General features: G+C 43.4%; 1 protein-coding gene across 1 annotated transcript; it reads right to left on the bottom strand.

Moving 5' to 3' along the window:
• Positions 1-8,411: 8,411 nt before the first annotated feature.
• On the bottom strand, positions 8,412-19,138 carry LSM1 (LSM1 homolog, mRNA degradation associated). The gene is made up of 4 exons (XM_032329041.1): positions 18,691-19,138; positions 14,108-14,176; positions 12,652-12,767; positions 8,412-8,939 (listed from the first exon to the last, which is right to left on the bottom strand). The coding sequence occupies exons 1-4, from the start codon at positions 18,734-18,736 to the stop codon at positions 8,769-8,771; spliced, it is 402 nt and encodes a 133-aa protein (XP_032184932.1). The 5' UTR covers positions 18,737-19,138; the 3' UTR covers positions 8,412-8,768.
• Positions 19,139-19,164: the final 26 nt, after the last annotated feature.

Raw genomic sequence — 19,164 nt, 5'->3', positions numbered from 1 at the left:
AAGCCAGGCCAGGGAGAAAGGCGACCAGAGGTCGGGCTCAGACGATGCAGAGTGGTGGGTGGGGGTGGGCGGGGGCGAGAGGCCAGGTTTGGGAGCCCTCATTCCTTCAACACCCCCTTGTTGAGTGTCCGCTGTGTGGACGCTCTGCCCTTGCGAGGGAAAATGAACCATGTGGCCGCGGAGGAGAGCAGGGGAGCCCAGGAGGAGTTTGGAAGTACAGAGGGCCTCACCATGCAGGGGGAGGGCTGAGTGGGAAGGAAGACTTCTGGGAGGAAGGGACGTTTGAGCCAGAGCACGGAAAGTGCAGTTAGGAGCTGCTGGGTTTGAGATTGAGGATGGGGTGTGTGTTCCGGGAAGAGCGTCTGGCCAGCAGCCCAGAGAAAGGATCCGAGGGTTGCTCCATAGCAGGGTAAGGACTGATGGGAGGTGGAGTACGGGGGTGGGGGGCACGGGAAGATTCCCCTGCAGTGCTGGGCTGCGCTGTCTGGGTCCCTGGCTCAGAGGAGGTGTGTGGCAGGGGTGGGGGGTGCGTCGCGACCTGAGAGGCTGGGCTGGTCATGTGGGGAGGCTGGGGAGTGGAGGACACGGGTGTTACACTGCAGTGGGTTCCCAGGTCCCCCATCTGTCTCTTGCTTCGAGATTCCCAGCCACTCGCTGCTTCCGTTTGAACTTCCTGATCCATGAAACGGGGGTATACTGTCCTTTTCTTTTCCTTTGTGTGACTCTCTCAGGTTGGTGGGAAGGCTGCCATCAGGTGACAATACACCAGGAGCTCAAAAGAGAAAGTCCAGACCTCTTAGCCCAATCTCTGGGTCCTCCAGTGTCTCCCACCCTGGCTGTCTTCTCTGGGGCCTGCAGGCTGTCTGCCCCGTACACACCCTCTTCTAGTCCAGGTAACTCACAGCATCACCTGCCCTCAAGCCCTCCCCTGGGCCCCCACCTTGCTCTGCTCTTTAACTAGAATCCAGTACTTTTTCCTGTGGGCCCCCTTGATAAAAGTGTATCACAGTATCAGTAAGACCACTGTCCCTCCCGCCCCTCCCTCCCACACACCCCTTTTTAAAAATACTACTATTTTAGGGCAGCTTTAGGTTCTCAGCAAGACACAGAGGAAGAAAGACACAGAGGTTTTGTGTTTAAGATTTTCTTAAATTTAATGATTTGAGAGAGAGGGTACAGGCAGGGGCAGAAGCAGAGGGAGAGGGAGAAGCAGGCTCCCTGCAGAGTGGGAAGCCTGACTTGGAGCTTGAACCCAGGACCTCGGGATCACCACCTGAGGTGAAGGCAGATGTCTAACCTACTGAGCCACCCAAGTGCCCTGGGATAGAGGTTTTTTATATACTCCGTGTCCCCACACATGCAGGTCCCCCTTTTTTGCATGTCCATAGCTCCATAAGGACCTGTAAACTCCATGAGAACTTGGATCCTTTGCAAGTTTTTAAACCCCTCGTGCTCAGCACAGTGCTAGATAATTCATAACCACATCAATGTTTAATAAATGTTCGGAAAGCGTAAGAGGCTGGTACTGCACACATTCTCAATAAATACTGATTTTCTTCCATCTCTGAAAGGTGGTCAGCCTGGAGGGGAGGGCAAATCTGGAATGCTTTCCATCCATTTAGGATGGAAAGAACGCAGTGTTTTCCTCCCAAGGTGGCATTGTGAGGAGGCAGCAGAAAGTTAAGGCAAGTTTGAGTCATCAGACTTGAGGTGATTGTGGATTACCTTGCTTTAGAGTACATTTTATGTTGTCAGTATCTTAATTCCATAACCCGAGTTGGTCACCATTAGCTCACAAGGCATCCTTATTTGTACAGTTCCTTGAGGGTATGGAGTCACTCCCAGGAGTCTGGCGCACACTGGGGATTCAGCAGATGATAGTAGCTGACACTGAGCATGCCGCCTGGGCCAGGCACTATTTATTGTAAGCTCTTCGCATGTATTAACTCACTTTATCCTTACAACCATCACCCAAGGAGCTGGGACTATTCTTAGGCCAATTTTACAGATGAGGAAATTGAGGCAGTGAGGTAAGCAGCTTGACCAACCTCAGACAGCTAGGAAGAAGCCGGGCAATCTGGTCTGTGCTCTTGGTTACACAGCTAAACCTTTAAAAATCTCATGTTTCTGGGGGCACCTGGGTGACTCAGTTGGTCGAGTGTCTGACTCCTGGTTTTGGCTCAGGTCATCATCTCAGGTCACAATCTCAAGGTTGTGAGATCGAGCCCCAATCAGGCTCCATGCTCAGTGGGGAGTCTGCTTGAGAGTCTCTCTCCCTCTGCCTCTCCTGCTCATGCTCCCTCTCTCTTTCAAATGGATGAGCAAATCTTTTTAAGAAGCATTTATTATTATTATTTATTTGTTTTACTTTCACACATACTTTTTTTTAAAAAAATTCAATTAGCTGGGGCACCTGGGTGGCTCAGTGGGTTAAGCCTCTGCCTTCGGCTGGGGTTGTGGACTCAGGGTCCTGGAATTGAGCCCCATGTCAGTCTCTCTGCTCAGCGGGAGCCTGCTTCCCTTCCTGCCTCTCTGCCTCTCTGCCTACTTGTGATCTCTGTCTGTCAAATAAATAAACAAAATCTTAAAGAAAAAATACAGACTGCTATACAATTTCTTAAAAAAAATTAAAAAAAAATTCAATTAGCCAACTTCTAGTACATCATTAGTTTCGATGTAATGTTCAATAATTCATTAATTGTGTATAACTGGATAAATAAATCTTAAAAAACAAAACAAAACCAAAAACCAACCCTCGTGTTTCTCTCTGGAAACTGGTACCAAGTGTTGCCTCTCATAGCCTGTCAATCCTGGCATATAGTAGTCATCAACAAACTTAGGGCGATGAATGACTTTCTCAGATTATATTTTGTTTCTTGTTCCCCGTTCACTCTCCATCTCTGCAGGTAAGCCGGGCTTTAGGTCTCCTTGCCTGGAGATCTCTTGTACCTGGGCAGGGTACACAAAGTTTTCTGCCTTTTGGAATAGCCTAAACCAGAAGAATAAATGGAACACGGGTGGGCTGAATTTAACCTTCCAGAATTATTTTTTGACCTGTACAGTATTTTAAGAAAATTTTGTATTAGTTGCCAACATACACTATAGCAACAGGAAACAGGTCAGTGGTTGCCAGGGGCCAGGAAGGAGAGAGAAGTTAAATTCAAAGGGGCAGGTGTGGTGGGCACATAACTGTAGGCAGTTGTGAACTCATAGAGCTGTGCATTGAAAGAGGAGGTTTTACTGTGTATAAATTGTACATCAATAAAATCTGGTCTTACAGATAAATTCCCAGGCCATCTGGATACCTGACCTTGAGATACATTGAGTCCTTGCTCTTCCTTTTTGTCCTTGCTATGGGCTAGTTGGCTGCCCAGAGCAGCAGCATTTGAGGCCATTCCCAGCCAAGTTGTAGCAACTACTGAATGGCTAGAGTTAGGAAAAACACTTAAAAAAAAAAGATTTTATTTGTTGATTTGAGAGAGAGAGAGAAAGAGAGAGAGCAAGCAGGAGAAGGGGAGGGTCAGAGGGAAAAGCAGACTCCCTGCTGAGCAGAGATTTTTTTTTCCACCCCAACCCCAGTGTGGGACTCCGTCCTGGGACCATTATGTGAGCTGAAGGCAGACACTTAATGCGGACTGATCCACCCATGCACCCTGAAAAACATCTTTTTAAAAAAGGAGAATGGGTACAGTATAGGCTGAGTATGGGAAAGAGGCAGAGCAGTGAAATGAGGTAGGAGGAAAGGAAAGAACTTGATTTCATCCTCTGCTTCGAGGGAGCCCAGGCAGAACCCAGGAGGAGGCCGGTAGGGGAGTCCTGCCGAGGTGCACCCAGCCAGATAAACAACGGATACACTCCATTTCCTGGAGCCGGTTTTCTAATTCTTTCAGGCTAGAAGATGTTGGGAAGGGGATAGTAAAAGTTACTTTCGATCTTGGTTCACTTAACTGGATACAAGAGCTGCTTAGTTCTTAGAAGCCGGCTCTTGCTCTCCTTATTGGGGGGTGGTACTGTCGGAGGGCGATCCGTAAGATGGGGGGCACTGCAGTTGGGAGAAAACAGGCTAAAGACTATGTTCTTTCCTTCCAGCACCCCTGACAAGTCCTCCCCCACCCCCAACCTTATGTTTTCCTGGGATGCTTTTCCAGACGTTTTTATACCAAGTATCTCCACTCTTCACACCTGGGCATCTGTCCGCAGCGAAGGACATCTCCACATTCAACCCAATGATCTCTACTAATTAATCCTGTTGGTTGCTTGGCGGATCCAGTTATTTTCATGTTCAGTCTCACGAGCAAAGACCTGACCTCTCTTGGATTTAAGGTACAGTCAGTTCTTGAACAGCATGTGTTTGAACTGCGCAAGTACACTTACAGGTGTGTATTTTGATAAATACAGTATTGTAATGTAAATGTATTTTCTCTTATGACTTTTTAAAAGATGATTTCAGAGAAGGGCAGAAAGGAGGGGCAGAGGGAGAGGGAGAGAGAATCCTCAAGCTGATTCCTTGCTGAGCATAGCCCCACGATGCAGGGCTCAATCCCAGTGCAGGGCTGGATCGCAGGACCCTGAGATCATGACCAGAGCAGAAACCAAGAGCCGGCTGCCTAACTGACTGAGCCACACAGGTGCCCCCATGTTAATCAGTTGTTTATGTTATTGGCAAGACTTTCAGTCAACAGTAGGCTCTTAGTTAAGATTATGGGGAGTCAGGAGTTACATAGGAATTTCTGACTGTGTAGGGGGGCCGGCATCCCTAACCCCTTTGTTGTCAAGGGTCACCTTTAGGAACCAATTGCCTTGGTAGAGCGTGTGTGCACATGAGCTTTTTTTTTTTTTAACATTTATTTATTTATTTGACACACAGAGATCACATAGGCAGAGAGGCAGGCAGAGAGAGAGAGAGAGGAGGAAGCAGGCTCCCTGCTGAGCAGAGATCCCGATGTGGGGCTCGATCCCAGGACTCTGGAATCATGACCCGAGCCAAAGTCAGAGGCTTTAACCTACTGAGCCACCCAGGCACCCCTGCACATGAGCTTTTATCATGGGTGACATTCCTGCTCAGCCCACGTTACCTCCAAGGCGACCGCTCAGACTACTCTGTTGCTCCTCTTTCCTTGATAACAAGCAGGCTCAGCCTTCACTTAAAGCTGGAGGACTGTTTAGGCACTGGGGCTCTGGCCTGCAGCATCTGCAGCCAGGATGCCTTCTGTGTACCTCACTGGGAATCCTGGCTCCTAATGGGAAAGGAAGTTGGATGGAGCTGCTCTCGTAGCAGGCCTTTTGAAAGGTGAAAGATGCTCCACAAATACGGAAATATGCCTAACTTGTTTTGGGGGAGAATGGAGGTGTGGAACTCTTCGTTAATTGCCTCTCTTCTAGTTTTTTCTCCCCGCTGCAATTCCTGGGATTGGCTCTTGAGCTGGGCAGTGTCATCATGAGGTTCATGCATGGCTGAGACTAGAGGTGGCCCGGTGCATCTACTATCTGTACTGTCTCTGCCTGACCCTGCCAGCCCCTCTTCACGTGAGCAAAACGAGACCACTTTCCAGCCACCTTCACCTCTGTGTAATACGCCTGGGATTCACGTGGACGTGGCTTCCCTGAAAAGCTCTGCACAATGGACATTGTGAGACTATCTGGCCCTACTGAGTATCCAGGGCCTGTTAGGAGCTTATCACAGCTGGGGAAGGCTGTGATTTGTTTATTTAAAGATACTTTATTTGAGAGTGAGTGAGAGAGGAGGGGGGGAAGGGAGAAGCAGACTCCCCACTGAGCAGCAAGCTCAGATGTGGGATCATGACCTGAGCCAAAGGCAGATGCTCAACTGAGCCCCCCAGGTGCTGCAAAGCTGTGGTTTAAATTAGCTAAGAGCATGTAATAGAAGGTCAAGAGCCAAGGAAAAGGAAAAAGAACAGCTAGAGGAGAAAAAGATATCCTTTTGTACTCAATTTTATTAGAATAAAGATGGACAGGAAAGGGGCTTTGGTAGATCATCCTTATTTGTCTCCCTAGAAAGCAGTCGTATGGGAACCAGTATTGGAAGAAACTATTAAAGATAATAGAAAAGTGTGAACCGAGGAGTCTAAAATCTAATAATGGAAGAAGAGTGCCAGCAATCGTCCAGGAGAAGCAGCACCAGATATTGGTACCGGTAAAAAGACTGGGCCGGGCAGAGCTGAGGGTAAGCCATTGTGCCAAGCAGCCTGGAGACGGAAGGAAGCCAGCAGTCCGGTTTCACCGTTTGCGTCTAATTCTTAGCTGCTGCCTGGGTGACAAAGGTGAGAAAGCAAGGATCAAAACTTACTAAGGCTGGGATTCTTTTTTTTTTTTTTTTCCCCAAAGATCATATATGTCTTTTTTCTTTTACTGTGTTATGTTAGTCACCATACAGTACATCATTAGTTTTTGATGTAGTGTTCCATGATGCATTGTTTGCGTATAACACCCCGTGCTCCATGCAATCCTTAATCCCCATCACCGGGCTCACCCATCCCCCCACCTCTGTCCCTTCTAAAACCCTGTCTGTTTCCTGGAGTCCATAGTCTGTCATGGTTTGTCTCCCACCCCGATTTTCTCTGCTTCATTTTCCCCTTCCTTCTCCTAATGTCCTCCACCCTATTCCTTATGTTCCACAAACAACTGAAACCATATGATAACTGACCTTCTCTGTTTGACTTATTTCACTCAGCATAATCTCCTCCAGTCCCATCCATGTTGATGGAAAAGTTGGGTATTCATCCTTTCCGATGGCTGAGTACTATTCCATTGCATATATGGACCACATCTTCTTTATCTATTTGTCTGTTGAAGGCCATCTCAGCTCTTTTTATTTATTTATTTATTTGAGACAGAGATCACAAGTAGGCAGAGAGAGAGGAGGAAGGAGGCTCCCTCCTGAGCAGAGAGCCCGATTCGGGGCTCCATCCCAGGATCCTGGGATCACGACCTGAGCTGAAGGCAGAGGCTTTAACCCACTGAGCCACCCAGGCGCCCCCATCTCAGCTCTTTTTATTTATTTATTTATTTGAGACAGAGATCACAAGTAGGCAGAGAGAGAGGAGGAAGGAGGCTCCCTCCTGAGCAGAGAGCCCGATTCGGGGCTCCATCCCAGGACCCTGGGATCACGACCTGAGCTGAAGGCAGAGGCTTTAACCCACTGAGCCACCCGGGCGCCCCCAACTCAGCTCTTTTCACACTTTGGTTATCGTGGCCGTTGGTGCTATGAACATTGGGTTACAGATGACCCTTCTTTTTATTACATCTGTACCTTTGGGGTAAATACCTAGTAGTGCAATTGCTGGGTCATAGGGTAGCTCTATTTTTAATTTTTTGAGGAAACTCCACACTGTTTTCCAAAGTGGCTGCAACAACTTGCATTCCCACCAACAGTGTACGAGGGTTCCCTTTCTCCACAACTTCTCCAACATTCATTGTTTCTTGCCTTGCCGATTTTTGCCATCCCAATGATGTAAGGTTTCTCAATGTGATTTTGATTTGAATCTCCCTGATAGCTAACGATGATGAACATCTTTTCATGTGTCTGTTAGCCATTAGTATGGTCTTCTTTGGAGAAGTGTCTGCTATGTCTCCTGCCCATTTTTTGACTTACGTATTTGGGTGTGGAGTTTGAGTTCTTTATAGATCTTGGATATCAGCCCTTTGTTTGTAGTGTCGTTTGTGAATACCTTCTCCCATTCTGTGGGTTGCCTCTTTGTTTTGTTGACTGTTTCCTTTGCTGTGCAGCTCTTTATCTTGATGAAGTCCCAAAAGTTCATTTTTGCTTTTGTTTCCCTTGTGAGGGTAGGAAATTCTATTGTGAAAATGAGGTCCCTTTTCCTCACAAATCGTAACTCTTGCTAATGCATTTGGAGTTGTTTGAAGGAGGTTGGAAAAAAACAAGATCCTACAGTGAACCAAATTCCTTGGAGGTGTCAGATGTTCTGAAAGAGTGGTGCTCAGGAAAACGAATGTAATTCTGATGGCCTGCAGTATCTTCTTGTGATTAAAGTCACACATGCTTTTCAAAGGTGGGTGATGAGTCTTGTCCATCTGTGTGTTAACTTAAGTGCTGGATCTCATGCAGAGTTTGGAGCACCTGCTGCCGAAGCAGGACCAGCCAATATAGCTGTGATGCGGTTTCTCAAAACGGAGGCTTCTGGTACCACTGGTAACTGCAAAACTTAACTGAAAGCTCCTTCCTCAAGCCTGAAAATGTGTTTTTCTTACCAGACCAAAACATGAAAAGGGGAGAGGGGGAGGGTCTGCAAGATATTTAGGATGAAAATATTCCTTCGTAAGTAACTAGCAACTTGGAATTGTCACAGAAGGGAGAGATCCCGGTGTGTGGACAGCTTATACCTTTGGGAGCAGAAACTTAATTTTATCTATTCACTGGAGGCAACTCAAACTTAGGAAATAACACAAGTTTTGAGACCTTTATTTTATTTACAAGTAAATGAAGAATGTCTTCTGTGAACGCTAATTTGGGGACACGAAGAGCAATATAAAGAAGTAGTTGCCTGCTCCACAGTGGTGTGTGAAAGGAGTCCTTGCCACTGATTTTTTTTTTAAACAATGATTTTTGTCATTAAAAAGGAAAAAAAAAAAGCCATGTGCTTTCTTCATGTTGCACATGTGAAAGAATTCAAAATAAAAAGGACTTTCCAAAACTCTAGTCTCTAGTCAAATGTGTGATGTGACCAGATGTCACTTTCATTGGGTGACAGCCCCTGCTCCCCAAGAGCAATAGCCTCCGAGCAGGTGACTTAATACTCATCAAGAGTATCTGCCCGAGGAATGGAGAGACCCCGATCCTTCAGAGCTTGAACTTTCAGCTTCTCGGCTTCCAGCTTGGTCTGCTGTTCGACCCTTTGTTCTTCTAGGATTTCTTCAATAGACACTTGCTGGAGGGGTGTGTCACTCTCCTTTTCCAAGTCCTACAAAAGAAGCAGGGTTGAAAAGCCTCAACTGACCATCAAGAATAGAAAACATTACAGACCTTTATGCAAATGGATTCCTGGGTCGGGCTTGGGTTATTTTTTATAATTGTGACAGGGCTGAAATAGCCTTCTCCTGGGGACAGAGTGGCTGCCAGGAGTGGCTGGCAACACCACCCAGAACATATACTTATGTGAATTTGGTAACAGGGAGAAGTATCAGTGTGTCTCATAAACTTTAAGTTACCTGAAGTCCTACATTACTCAAGGATTGTTTTTCTTAAACAGTAATTATACATATATATGTATATACATATGAACAGCTCTTTCCCCAACCTCAAAGGATCCAAGAAAGAAGTTACTGAGACCAAGATGGCTTTATATAAGTTTTATATTTTTATGTTATCAAAGTCAGCTTAAAAAGGACAGTCGTGGCTGACTAAGGAGGTAGAGAACACTGATTCAAAGAAGCACCCCCCCACCCAAAGACAAAAAACTGCCCCTCTGTTCCATCAACTAGGAGTCTTTAAATTATAATGCAAGATTCTTTGCCCCTCTAATGGTAACAAATTTACTAGAGAAAACCTCAGTAGACCAATTAGGTTACTAAACCAGTTTGGCTCCAATATATGTCTCTATATTTTGGTTTGAAAAAAAATTTTTTTTCTCTTATTTTAAAAATACATGCTCACTGTATGAAATTTAGAAAATGGACAAACAGAAAAAAAATTTTTTAATTACCCATAATTCCAGTATGGAACAATATTTTGGTGAATAGCCTTCTAATTTTTTCATGTATATATTGACTTTAAAAAATCCTACAATGCAAATATTAACTGTAATTTTTTCACTCACTCGGGCATATGCTTTTTAATGTAGGCTCCACACCCAGTGTAGAGCCCAATGTGGGGCTCAAACTCACAATGCTGACATCAACACCTGAGCTGAGATCAAGAGTTGGATGCTCAACCGACTAAGCCACCCAGGTGCCCCTATTCTTAATATTTTTAGATCTGAACACCTGATAAATATCTGATAACTAATCTTATAATGCAGAACCTTGCTATAAAAGTATCTCACTATCCAGATTCAACTTATTCTCCTTAAAATGAACATATAGGTACTATTCTTGTTTCTGTAAAATGGAAAGATTATATATACAGGGTATTCTTATTTATCTTCCTCTATGATTTTTGATTATAAAATTCTGGGAAGGCATCAACGTATACACAAACCTTCCAGACACTGCAGCCTACCACTGGGTACTAACACGCCATGTGCTGCCAAGGCCTCAGAACCCACAGGCGGGGAAATCAGGGGGAAGATTTTCACCAGAGAGGTTGGAAGGAAAGCCACACAAATTACATAAGCAAGTCCTGCCTTGGCTGAAATGTTAGCTGAACCAGGCGAAATATATCTAATCAAGAATAATCCACCCTCACAATCCATGGGTAGCAGCTGAAGGGAAGATAATGTTCTTAGCGTGGTGTACTGCCTAGTTTTCAATATGTTACTCATCAGGCTAGTCATGTGGTTCTAATGATGCCAATTCCCAACAATCAGTCTTATTACTTAAGGCTGTGTGCATCACCATCCTTGAGGCAGAATCCAGGGACTTCCTAAACAAAAGATGTTTACAGCCCTGAATTGGTTTCTGGGTATGAGTTTCTCTAGGGCTGATACTTAATTTCATCACACTGACCATTATTCATAGAGCTGTATAAGCACTCCCAAACCACAAGGCTTTAGTGGTACCACTGTAAAAATTCTGCAGTATCCAAACCATTAACAGATACGAGTATTTTCTCCATAACCTTTTTCTTTCTCAAGACCAAGTGCAAGTTCCCTCCTCCTCATCTATATGTGTACCACGTAGATGAGGTCCCACGTGTGCCGATGCAATGGCACACACAGCATTTTTGTGGTGTCCACGACTATAAAAGTGAAGCAGAGTATGTGTAAATATTTTAATTTAAATCTTTTCTCCTGAGAGCAAAGTCATGTTTCCTCTTTGAAAATTAAGAAAAGCATAAACAAAGGAAAAAATAATCACTCCTACTTCTACTATCCAGAGATGGGTCAGCCCCTCTTCATATACTGGCAGGGCACTTTAGTCATTTGCTCATGCCACTCCCCACACCTCATGGTACCACAGTGCTGTGTTTCAGCCTCTGTGTATTACAATGAGATAACTTCTACCACTGAAACATGCAAAAAACGATCTACTGAACCAAAAATATCCATCGCAAAAACACTTTAAAAATTAGAAAAAAATATTTCCTCCATTTCATAGCAGCACGTAGCAATGCTGTTACTGACAGTATTGATTCGTCATTGCTAGTGTTTCAGCTAGAGGTCTCCAGGCCAACCGGACCCTGGCAGATTATCTCCTTACTTTCTCAAACAACTTCATGTTAAAAGTCACTATAGACCAAACCACTCCACTCCAAAGACTTCTGTAAACCTGATTTAAGATGCAGTTAGCTATTGAGAAACTATACTGGAATCTTTACAAACAAGACAGAAAAGGATAAAAGCAAAAACCAAAATTTTTTAGTTCGATACTCCTGGCAAACCCAATAATCAGAAGCAAAGCCAAAGGTTTTAATAAGGTATTTTTCTTTTTAAGTAAATATTTTATGTAAAACATGAAATCAAGTTTTATCTTCTTTTAAAAATGTCTGAGAATCATTATACTGTACACCTGAAACTAACATAACACTGTATGCTGGGGCGCCTGGCTGATTCAGCTGGAGGAGCATGCGATTCTTGATCTTGGGGTTGAGTCCGAGCCCCATGTTGGGTGTAGAAATTACTTGAAAATAAAATCTTAAACAACAACAAAAAAAACTATTGTATATTAACTAACTGTAACTAAAATAAAAACCTAAAAAGCCCCCCGCCCCCCAAAAGTCAGAGCACTTCTATTAGCTATCTAGTTTTCTAATAGTGTGTGTGTGTGTGTATGCCTAAATAAATGTATATTATGTATATGCATGGTTATGTATGTATGTACACACACACACACACACACACAAACACCCCTAAACACTTTAGAAGACTTAACTTTTCACCTGGCAACTGGTCTCCCTGGCATACTGAGGTATCCTCTTTGGCTGTGAGCTAAGGATCCAAGTGAGGCTGAGCTCCGTTCTCAGGAGGTAACAGAAAGGCTTCTCCTACAGCCCCCTTCTTTCCTTCCCCTTCCCCCTTTAAAAAATAGGACATCACGATGTATATCCAATGTGTTTTTTCCTCCAAGCCTTGCTCATTAGCTCTATGTCATGAAAACCTACTTATAACCAATTGTTTAAATGACTGCAAAATATTCCAGTGTGTATAAATCATACTTTATTGAATTATTCATCTCTTGTTTGTTATTAAGTTTTTCAACTTTCTACTATTAAACATAGAAGAAATAATATATTGATGAACATGTTTGTACAGTATGCTACTTCTACATCAGGTAAAATCAATGATGCTTTGCTGCTAATGGGATCAAAATGTTTAAAATGCCAAGAGGCACTGAAACAAAGTTAATTATTCTCTGTAGTTTTCCTTTTATACCGTAGCTTTCCTAAACTGATGTGGTGGTTTCTGTGAGAAGCTGGGTGCCATGTGGAAAATATATTTTTTCCTTCTTGAAAAGGCAAAAAGAAACCTGACTAGTATGATTATCAAGACCCACAGCAGCTTAACGGTTTTCACTTACTATTTCTCCTAGTAGGACAACATTTTCTCCTCTGACCACAAAAATCCCTCGAGGAATATCACCGTATTTTTTGCCCACATGAATACGCTCCACAGTCTGATGTAGCACTAAATTAGCTATAAGTGCACAGGGAAGAAACAAAGATATTTAGTTCAAATTATTGGGTAAAGGTCCATAACTCAAATAATCAGTTATTTTGAGTAGAAAAGATTTCACTGAATATGATTTCCAAACTTTCTAATTCTGGGAAAAGCTAAAATTTTAAACAGTCTTCCCCTGTTTTATTAAGACACACCACTTGTGAGACTTCTAAACAACTGTAAAAAGAGAATATTGGGGATTATGTTGCACTAATGCATGAATGATGGTGGGAATCAGTTACAAAAATTAAATTCCTTTACATCAGTGAGATTGTGAATACTGACATGACTAGAAGAAAATATAAAAGGGCAGAGCACTTGGAAGACTCTAGAACCTAAAAAACTGCAGAGTTGGAAACTTTTTTTTTTTTTTAAAACAAAAAGCAGTTTTTCTATGTTGCTTGAGTATGTATATATGATGATTTACCAAAGATTTAACTTTGTTTCAGTACTTAAGATTCACATAACCCAGTGCAGGTATCCAGCAATACCTTTTTGTGCGATACACAAAAACCTCTTTTTTTCACTTTGTCAGATAACAATACCTGGTAATCTGACAATAAAGTCAGGATTTGTTACTTTTCCCCCAAAGGACAAACCTGACTTAAGATTCAGAACCCCAGTCTTTTAAGAATAATTATTTTTCTTTTATAAATTGGTACTATTTGTCTTGGTTTGTATCTATGCTATCTTCTGTAATTCCTCTAGGCATTTCAATTATGTTGAAATCCACTAGCAGATGTCCAACAAATGTTGATATGAACTGAGAAGTTCCTTGAAACAGAAGCAAATACAGATCTCTATATAGAAAAATGCAAGATGCAAAACAAAGACAGATTCTCTGAGTCTGATGTATCCCTAAAGTGTAAAATCTTGAGCTGAAAGTTGGGACCCCAAAAATGCTTCAGGAAATGCCTTCTACTACCCAACTTTCATTGGACAGGGAGGGATTACTACCTTCAGTGCAGGAACTGCTTTGAAGAGTAGTCGCACCCAAGCCAATGTATAAATGAGCAGCTTTTTCAGTGGACTGAGTTTATGCCTATCATTTGGCTCCCTCTACTGGGGAAAATAAAAAAAGTCCAAAACACTAATCAAATGTTCTAGGGAAAACCGGTTTTAGAAATACAAGCTTGTAAATATTAGCTTTTGAATCACTTAATCATAAAACAGAAAACAATGATGTAATGACTCCAAACAGTATTCCATTATGCCAGACACTTGAAAAATTTGCAGATAAATAAATTTCAACATGACATAACACAAACATACAACAGCAGCTCTTCACTACAGAGAAGTCTGTAACTAGTACATACCAAATTGATCAATGCTTCTTAAAAAACCTATGAGCGTCCTTCCATCTCGAAGCAGGACCAAATGCTTTTCTGGGGAGAGGAAAAAAATATTTAAAAAGTGAGAACTGTTAGCTTCATTGAGTTTACAGGATTAACAATAAAACAAAGTTAACAGCAGGTTAAGCTCTACCACTTCTTCCAAAGCATTTAAGGCACAGTTTACTAGGAAATTAGAGGGAGGACCAAGGCATCCTGTGGTTTAGATGATAAGATTCCCGTGGTGGCAGAGTGGGCAAAGGACTGGGTGAGCAGCCTGGAAGTCTGACTCCCAGCTCTAGATGTTGATGTTAGCAGTTAAACCCTCCCAGTGTCATGTCAGTTTCTATATACACAAATTGAGAAATTTAGTCTAGATGACCTATATGATCTTAATATTAGAATTATTTTCCTCTCAACTTATAGAAGAGCTTCTATTTCACACTTTGGGAGCAGGGAAGGTTTTAAATAAAAACAATGCCTCCAACAGATGAATGAGGATGCTGATAGTAAGCTAGAGCAAAAATTCAATTAATATTTATTGAGAGCAATGGTCTGGGGCTGAGATATACAGTAGGGAAGAAAGCTCAGAAAGTCACCAACCATATCAACTTACATTCCTGGTGGAGAAAGGCGAACAAGTAAACACACACACACAAACACACACACAAGAACTACCTACTGTGATTAGTACAATGGAATAATAAACAAAATAGCAGGATAACATGAAGAGAGAGGGAAGGTAGCTACAGAAGAGAGGGTGACTAGGGGAAAACTCTCCGAAGAGGTGTCTTTGAGCTGACACTGAAGAATGACAATAAGCCAGTTACCAGAATAGCTAGCAAAATTCATTCATTAATTTCTTTAATGCTATGCATAAAGTACATTCTAGAAACATAACAGAGAAATAAGACAGTGATTCTTCCCTGAAGGAATTTATACCCTTCTTTGCACTATAATTAAATACAACAAGAAAGCATATCTTAATTATATGTAAGGGAAATTATCTAGCTGGTGGAGGTATCTGAGCTGAGCCTTAAAAGATAATTTTTGGCCTCTGGGATGAATGACGGGGAAAGGGAAAGGGGAATCTGTAATTTAGGAAGCAGAGGGGAAAAAGGCAGGTATGTATCCATATGTTTGGCTAAAAGGTGAGGGTGTAAAGGGAAGTCACAGGATATGAAGTCCCCAAAGTACCAGAAGCAGGTTCAATTTGGATTATACTTTACAAGAAAACACTGAAGACTGAACGGGCAGAAAAGGGAGAGCAGAATGTGAGACATGAAGAGGAAACCTACACTAAGGCCAATGAGAAGGGAGAGTTGCGAGAACTAAGACGGTGTTGTTCTACTGTTTTTTAAAAAATATATTTATCTTAGAGAGAAAAAGAGAGGACATGCACACTCACAGGGGGAGGGGCAGAGGGAGAGGGAGAGAGAGAATCCTCAAGAAGACCACACCAAATGCAGACAATGGGATTTCATCCTAGGACCCTGAGATCATGACCTGAGCTGAGACCAAGAGTTGGACTTTAAAAGACTAAGTCATCCAGATGACCTAAGACCGTGTAGTTCTAAGTGATGGGAATCTGCAAAGGTGGGGTGTGACTGTGTGTGTGTGTGGGGGGGGTGCTGAAGAAATGAGTAAAGGACATGCAGGAATTTTTTAAAGATTTCTTATTTATTGGAGAGAGAGCAAGACCTTGTGCCAGTGCTCAAATGTGGGGGCGTGTACTGTAGCGGGAGAGAGAAATTCTAAGCAGACTCTGCATTGAGCCCAATGTGGCTCTGTCTCGTGACCCTGAGATCATGATCTGAGCTGAAACCAAGAGTCAGATGCCTGTATGACCTAGGCGCCCCCACATGTAGGAATTTTGAGTCATCATGTCAGGGTGGATGATGTACCAGAAGCTGGCAATAAAAGAAGCTTAAGGTGGAAGATTATTAGCTATTTGTGATTCTGAAGTGCTGATCAGGTCACTGCCAACAAGCAGTTGGAAATGTAAGACTGGAATGTCAAAGAGGTCAGAATGAGAGCCATTTTGGATAAGTCCACGAAGAAGTGATATAATTATTAAAGTCCATGAAGCTCTCCTAGAGATTTAAAGAAAGAAGCATGGAGTACCTGGGTGGCTCAGTTGGTTGAGTGGCTGGCTTTTGATTTTATCTCACATCATGATCTCAGGGTCCTGGGATTGAGCTTCATGCTCAGACGGAAGTCTGCTTGGGATTCTCGCTCTCCCTCTGCCCCCACCTCCCTACACCCACCTCATACATGCTCTCTTAAATAAATATATCTTAAAAAAAGAGGAAGACCAAAGTTAGGACCCAAGGAGCCACCTATTTTAGGGAACAGTGAGCTGGATAGGTGAGAAAATCAGCAAGTCCAGTGCTGCAGAAATCAAGAGAGCAGAATTACGAATCCAGTGTTAATAGTATCGCAATATTGCAGAGGACAGGGAAGAACCCAGAAGAATGCATCAAACTGCTGCGTTTTAAGAATGCAGCTTCAGCAGTGTGATGACAACAAAACTCAGACTGCGGGAGTAACAGAGGAGGTCTACTGTAGATGGCCAGGAAGTAGAGTCAAAATGGAGAGGATGCAAAAGGTTTGGTGGTAAAGATATGAAAACGGGATAGGAGTCTGATGAGGAGACATAACTGAAAAAAGTACGAGATGGATGGACAAGAATGAAGGGAAGGATCCAGGGAGAGAGAGATGATATGAGAGAAAAAGGGCATTAATGGAAGAAATAGTGGGAAGAAAGAGTAATAAAGAACACAGACTGAAAGGGAGGAGTACTTCCTACTCAGATGAGAGGATGGGTGAATATGCAGAAAGATTGAGAAGATAAGAGGAAATAGTTCGTGTGGTTGGGGGGACAGCGAAGGGTGCATAAGAAATGGTTTCAAACTTCTCAGTAAAGGAGTCCACAAAGAAGTGGTTAGAAGTTTGAGAATAAAAATTATTTTTAGTAGACTGGCAGAATGTATTAGGGGCCTCACATAGTTCAGATACATAAAATGAGAGGTGGGGGCAAAATGGCATCCATAGATGACTAAAAGTGAAGATTTCATAACATACTACAGATGGGGCACCTGGGTGGCTCAGTGGGTTAAAGCCTCTGCCTTCGGCTCAAGTCATGATCTCAGGGTCCTGGAATCGAGCCCCGCATTGGGCTCTCTGCTCAGCAGGGAGCCTGCTTCCTCCTCTTTCTCTGCCTGCCTCTCTGCCTACTTGTGATCTCTGTCTGTCAAATAAATAAATAAATAAATAAATATTTTTTTTTAAAAAAACACCATATTACAGATGGGCTTGTGCAATTGTTATTCATATACAAACATAGTCCAGTTCACACTACGTTTTCTTTCAATAGCAAAATCATTAATTTGGATTTAAAGAATGATTTCAGACCATGAGAAAAAGAAAATATGATCACAGCCTCACTTTTTATTATTACTATTATTTTTAAAGATTTTATGTATTTGACACAGAGAAAGACTGTACAAGCAGCGGGAGCAGCAGGGAGAGGGGAAAGCAGACTTCCTGCATAGCAGGGCACCAGATGTGGGACTTGATCCCAAGACCCTGAGATCATAACTGGAGCCAAAGGCAGCCGCTTAACCAACTGGGCCACCCAGGTGCCCACTTTTTATTATTTTTTAGAGGATTTTATTTTTAAGTAATCCCTACACCCAAGGGCTGAACTCACAATCCAGAGATCAAGAGTCCTGCATGCTCTACTGTGTGATCCAGCCAGGTGCCCCACCGGACACCTTTTAAAATTTGTATACATAGTAACTGTGATTGTTGTAACTTGTTTGGAACTGTGTAAACCATTCTGCAGCAATTAGAAATTAATGAGACAGACCACAGGATTAAAAGGATTAGAAAATGTTGCTTGAGGAATAATTCACAGATGAGAGTTTAGAAAAAGGGAGGTCTTCTTAGTACAAGTAAAAGAAAACTGTCGAACAGAAAAATAGGTTTGAAGTGATTCAGGCTTTCCAGAAAAGTCAGTATCATTGTCTGGCAGTGATCTCTATCATCATAACCTAAAAGTGCTAAAGACTGCAATGCAAATGGCTACATGGCATAAAACCTACGTTTACTGACAATTAAGTCCAACAGCTGTTATCTGAAAATATTCGTTCCTTAATGAACCATTTCTTTAACTATTCTCATTCACCCACGAGTAACAATCAGGTACGTCGATATATTGCAGGTGGGAGATAGTGGACGTAGGGAGGGGCAACTCTCAAGTTTGAGTATTAGCAGCCGCGTCCCTCCAAAGCAGGAATGAATTCTACAGCTTGTGGCTTATCGGCCCGGGGACCGGTGGAGGCGGCGAGACGCAGGATAGAGGTAGTCGGACAGAAGGCAGGCAAACGGAGTGTCTTGTGGCTCTTCACTCACGTGGAGGATGTCAAAGCCGAACACCCTGAAGTGTGCCAAAAACAGCCCCCCGCCCGCCCCAGACTCAATTCTACAAGCTCCCCATGAACAGGTACCCGCCCAGGAGGAAGGATCACACCCCAGACTTCATCCAGAGGACATGAGCTACTCACTGTCGATGTCCTCTATGAGGCTGGCGGTACCAGGCATATAGTTCATTTTGAGCTGAGATAAGGCTGCAGTGTACAGCGGCGGTGGGCCAGCGCGTCCGACACCTCCTTTCTCAAACCTCAGTCGCCGCCTGGGCGGGACCGGGACAAGAACCCGGACCGGGAGCAGCACGTCTGCCCCGGCTTTCAGCAGCCGGGGCCTGCCGGAAACGCCTCCATATTATTCCCACCCACTTCCGGTATCACGTGCCCGTCCTCAGGAAGAGGCGGGGCTGCCGTGCGGTCCCGGGACACCCATTCCCCCATCCCTGATAAAAGGGGAAGAGGAATCTAGATTGACTAGATGGTAAGGAAAATGTATTCTCCCTTTTAAGAAACACGGTGCTTCCGCGTGTCTTCTTGCTTCCCAGACCTCCGAGTCACTGAACTCCGTCCTTCAACTCTCAGACGCGGCAGCCCAAGGGGCGGGACCGGGCT

The sequence above is a fragment of the Mustela erminea genome, chromosome 21, assembly GCF_009829155.1.
Source record: "Mustela erminea isolate mMusErm1 chromosome 21, mMusErm1.Pri, whole genome shotgun sequence".
NCBI classification, from domain to species: Eukaryota; Metazoa; Chordata; class Mammalia; order Carnivora; family Mustelidae; genus Mustela; species Mustela erminea.
This window is presented reverse-complemented; position numbering and strand designations above follow the sequence as displayed.

Coding starts and splice junctions, on each gene's coding strand:
- LSM1 (XM_032329041.1), bottom strand. CDS start 18,736: ATGAACTATATGCCTGGTACCGCCAGCCTCATAGAGGACATCGACA. Junction 14,177..18,690: donor CCTCATAGAGGACATCGACA/GTGAGTAGCTCA, acceptor TCCTCTCCCCAG/AAAAGCATTTGGTCCTGCTT. Junction 12,768..14,107: donor AAGAAGCATTGATCAATTTG/GTATGTACTAGT, acceptor GTGCACTTATAG/CTAATTTAGTGCTACATCAG.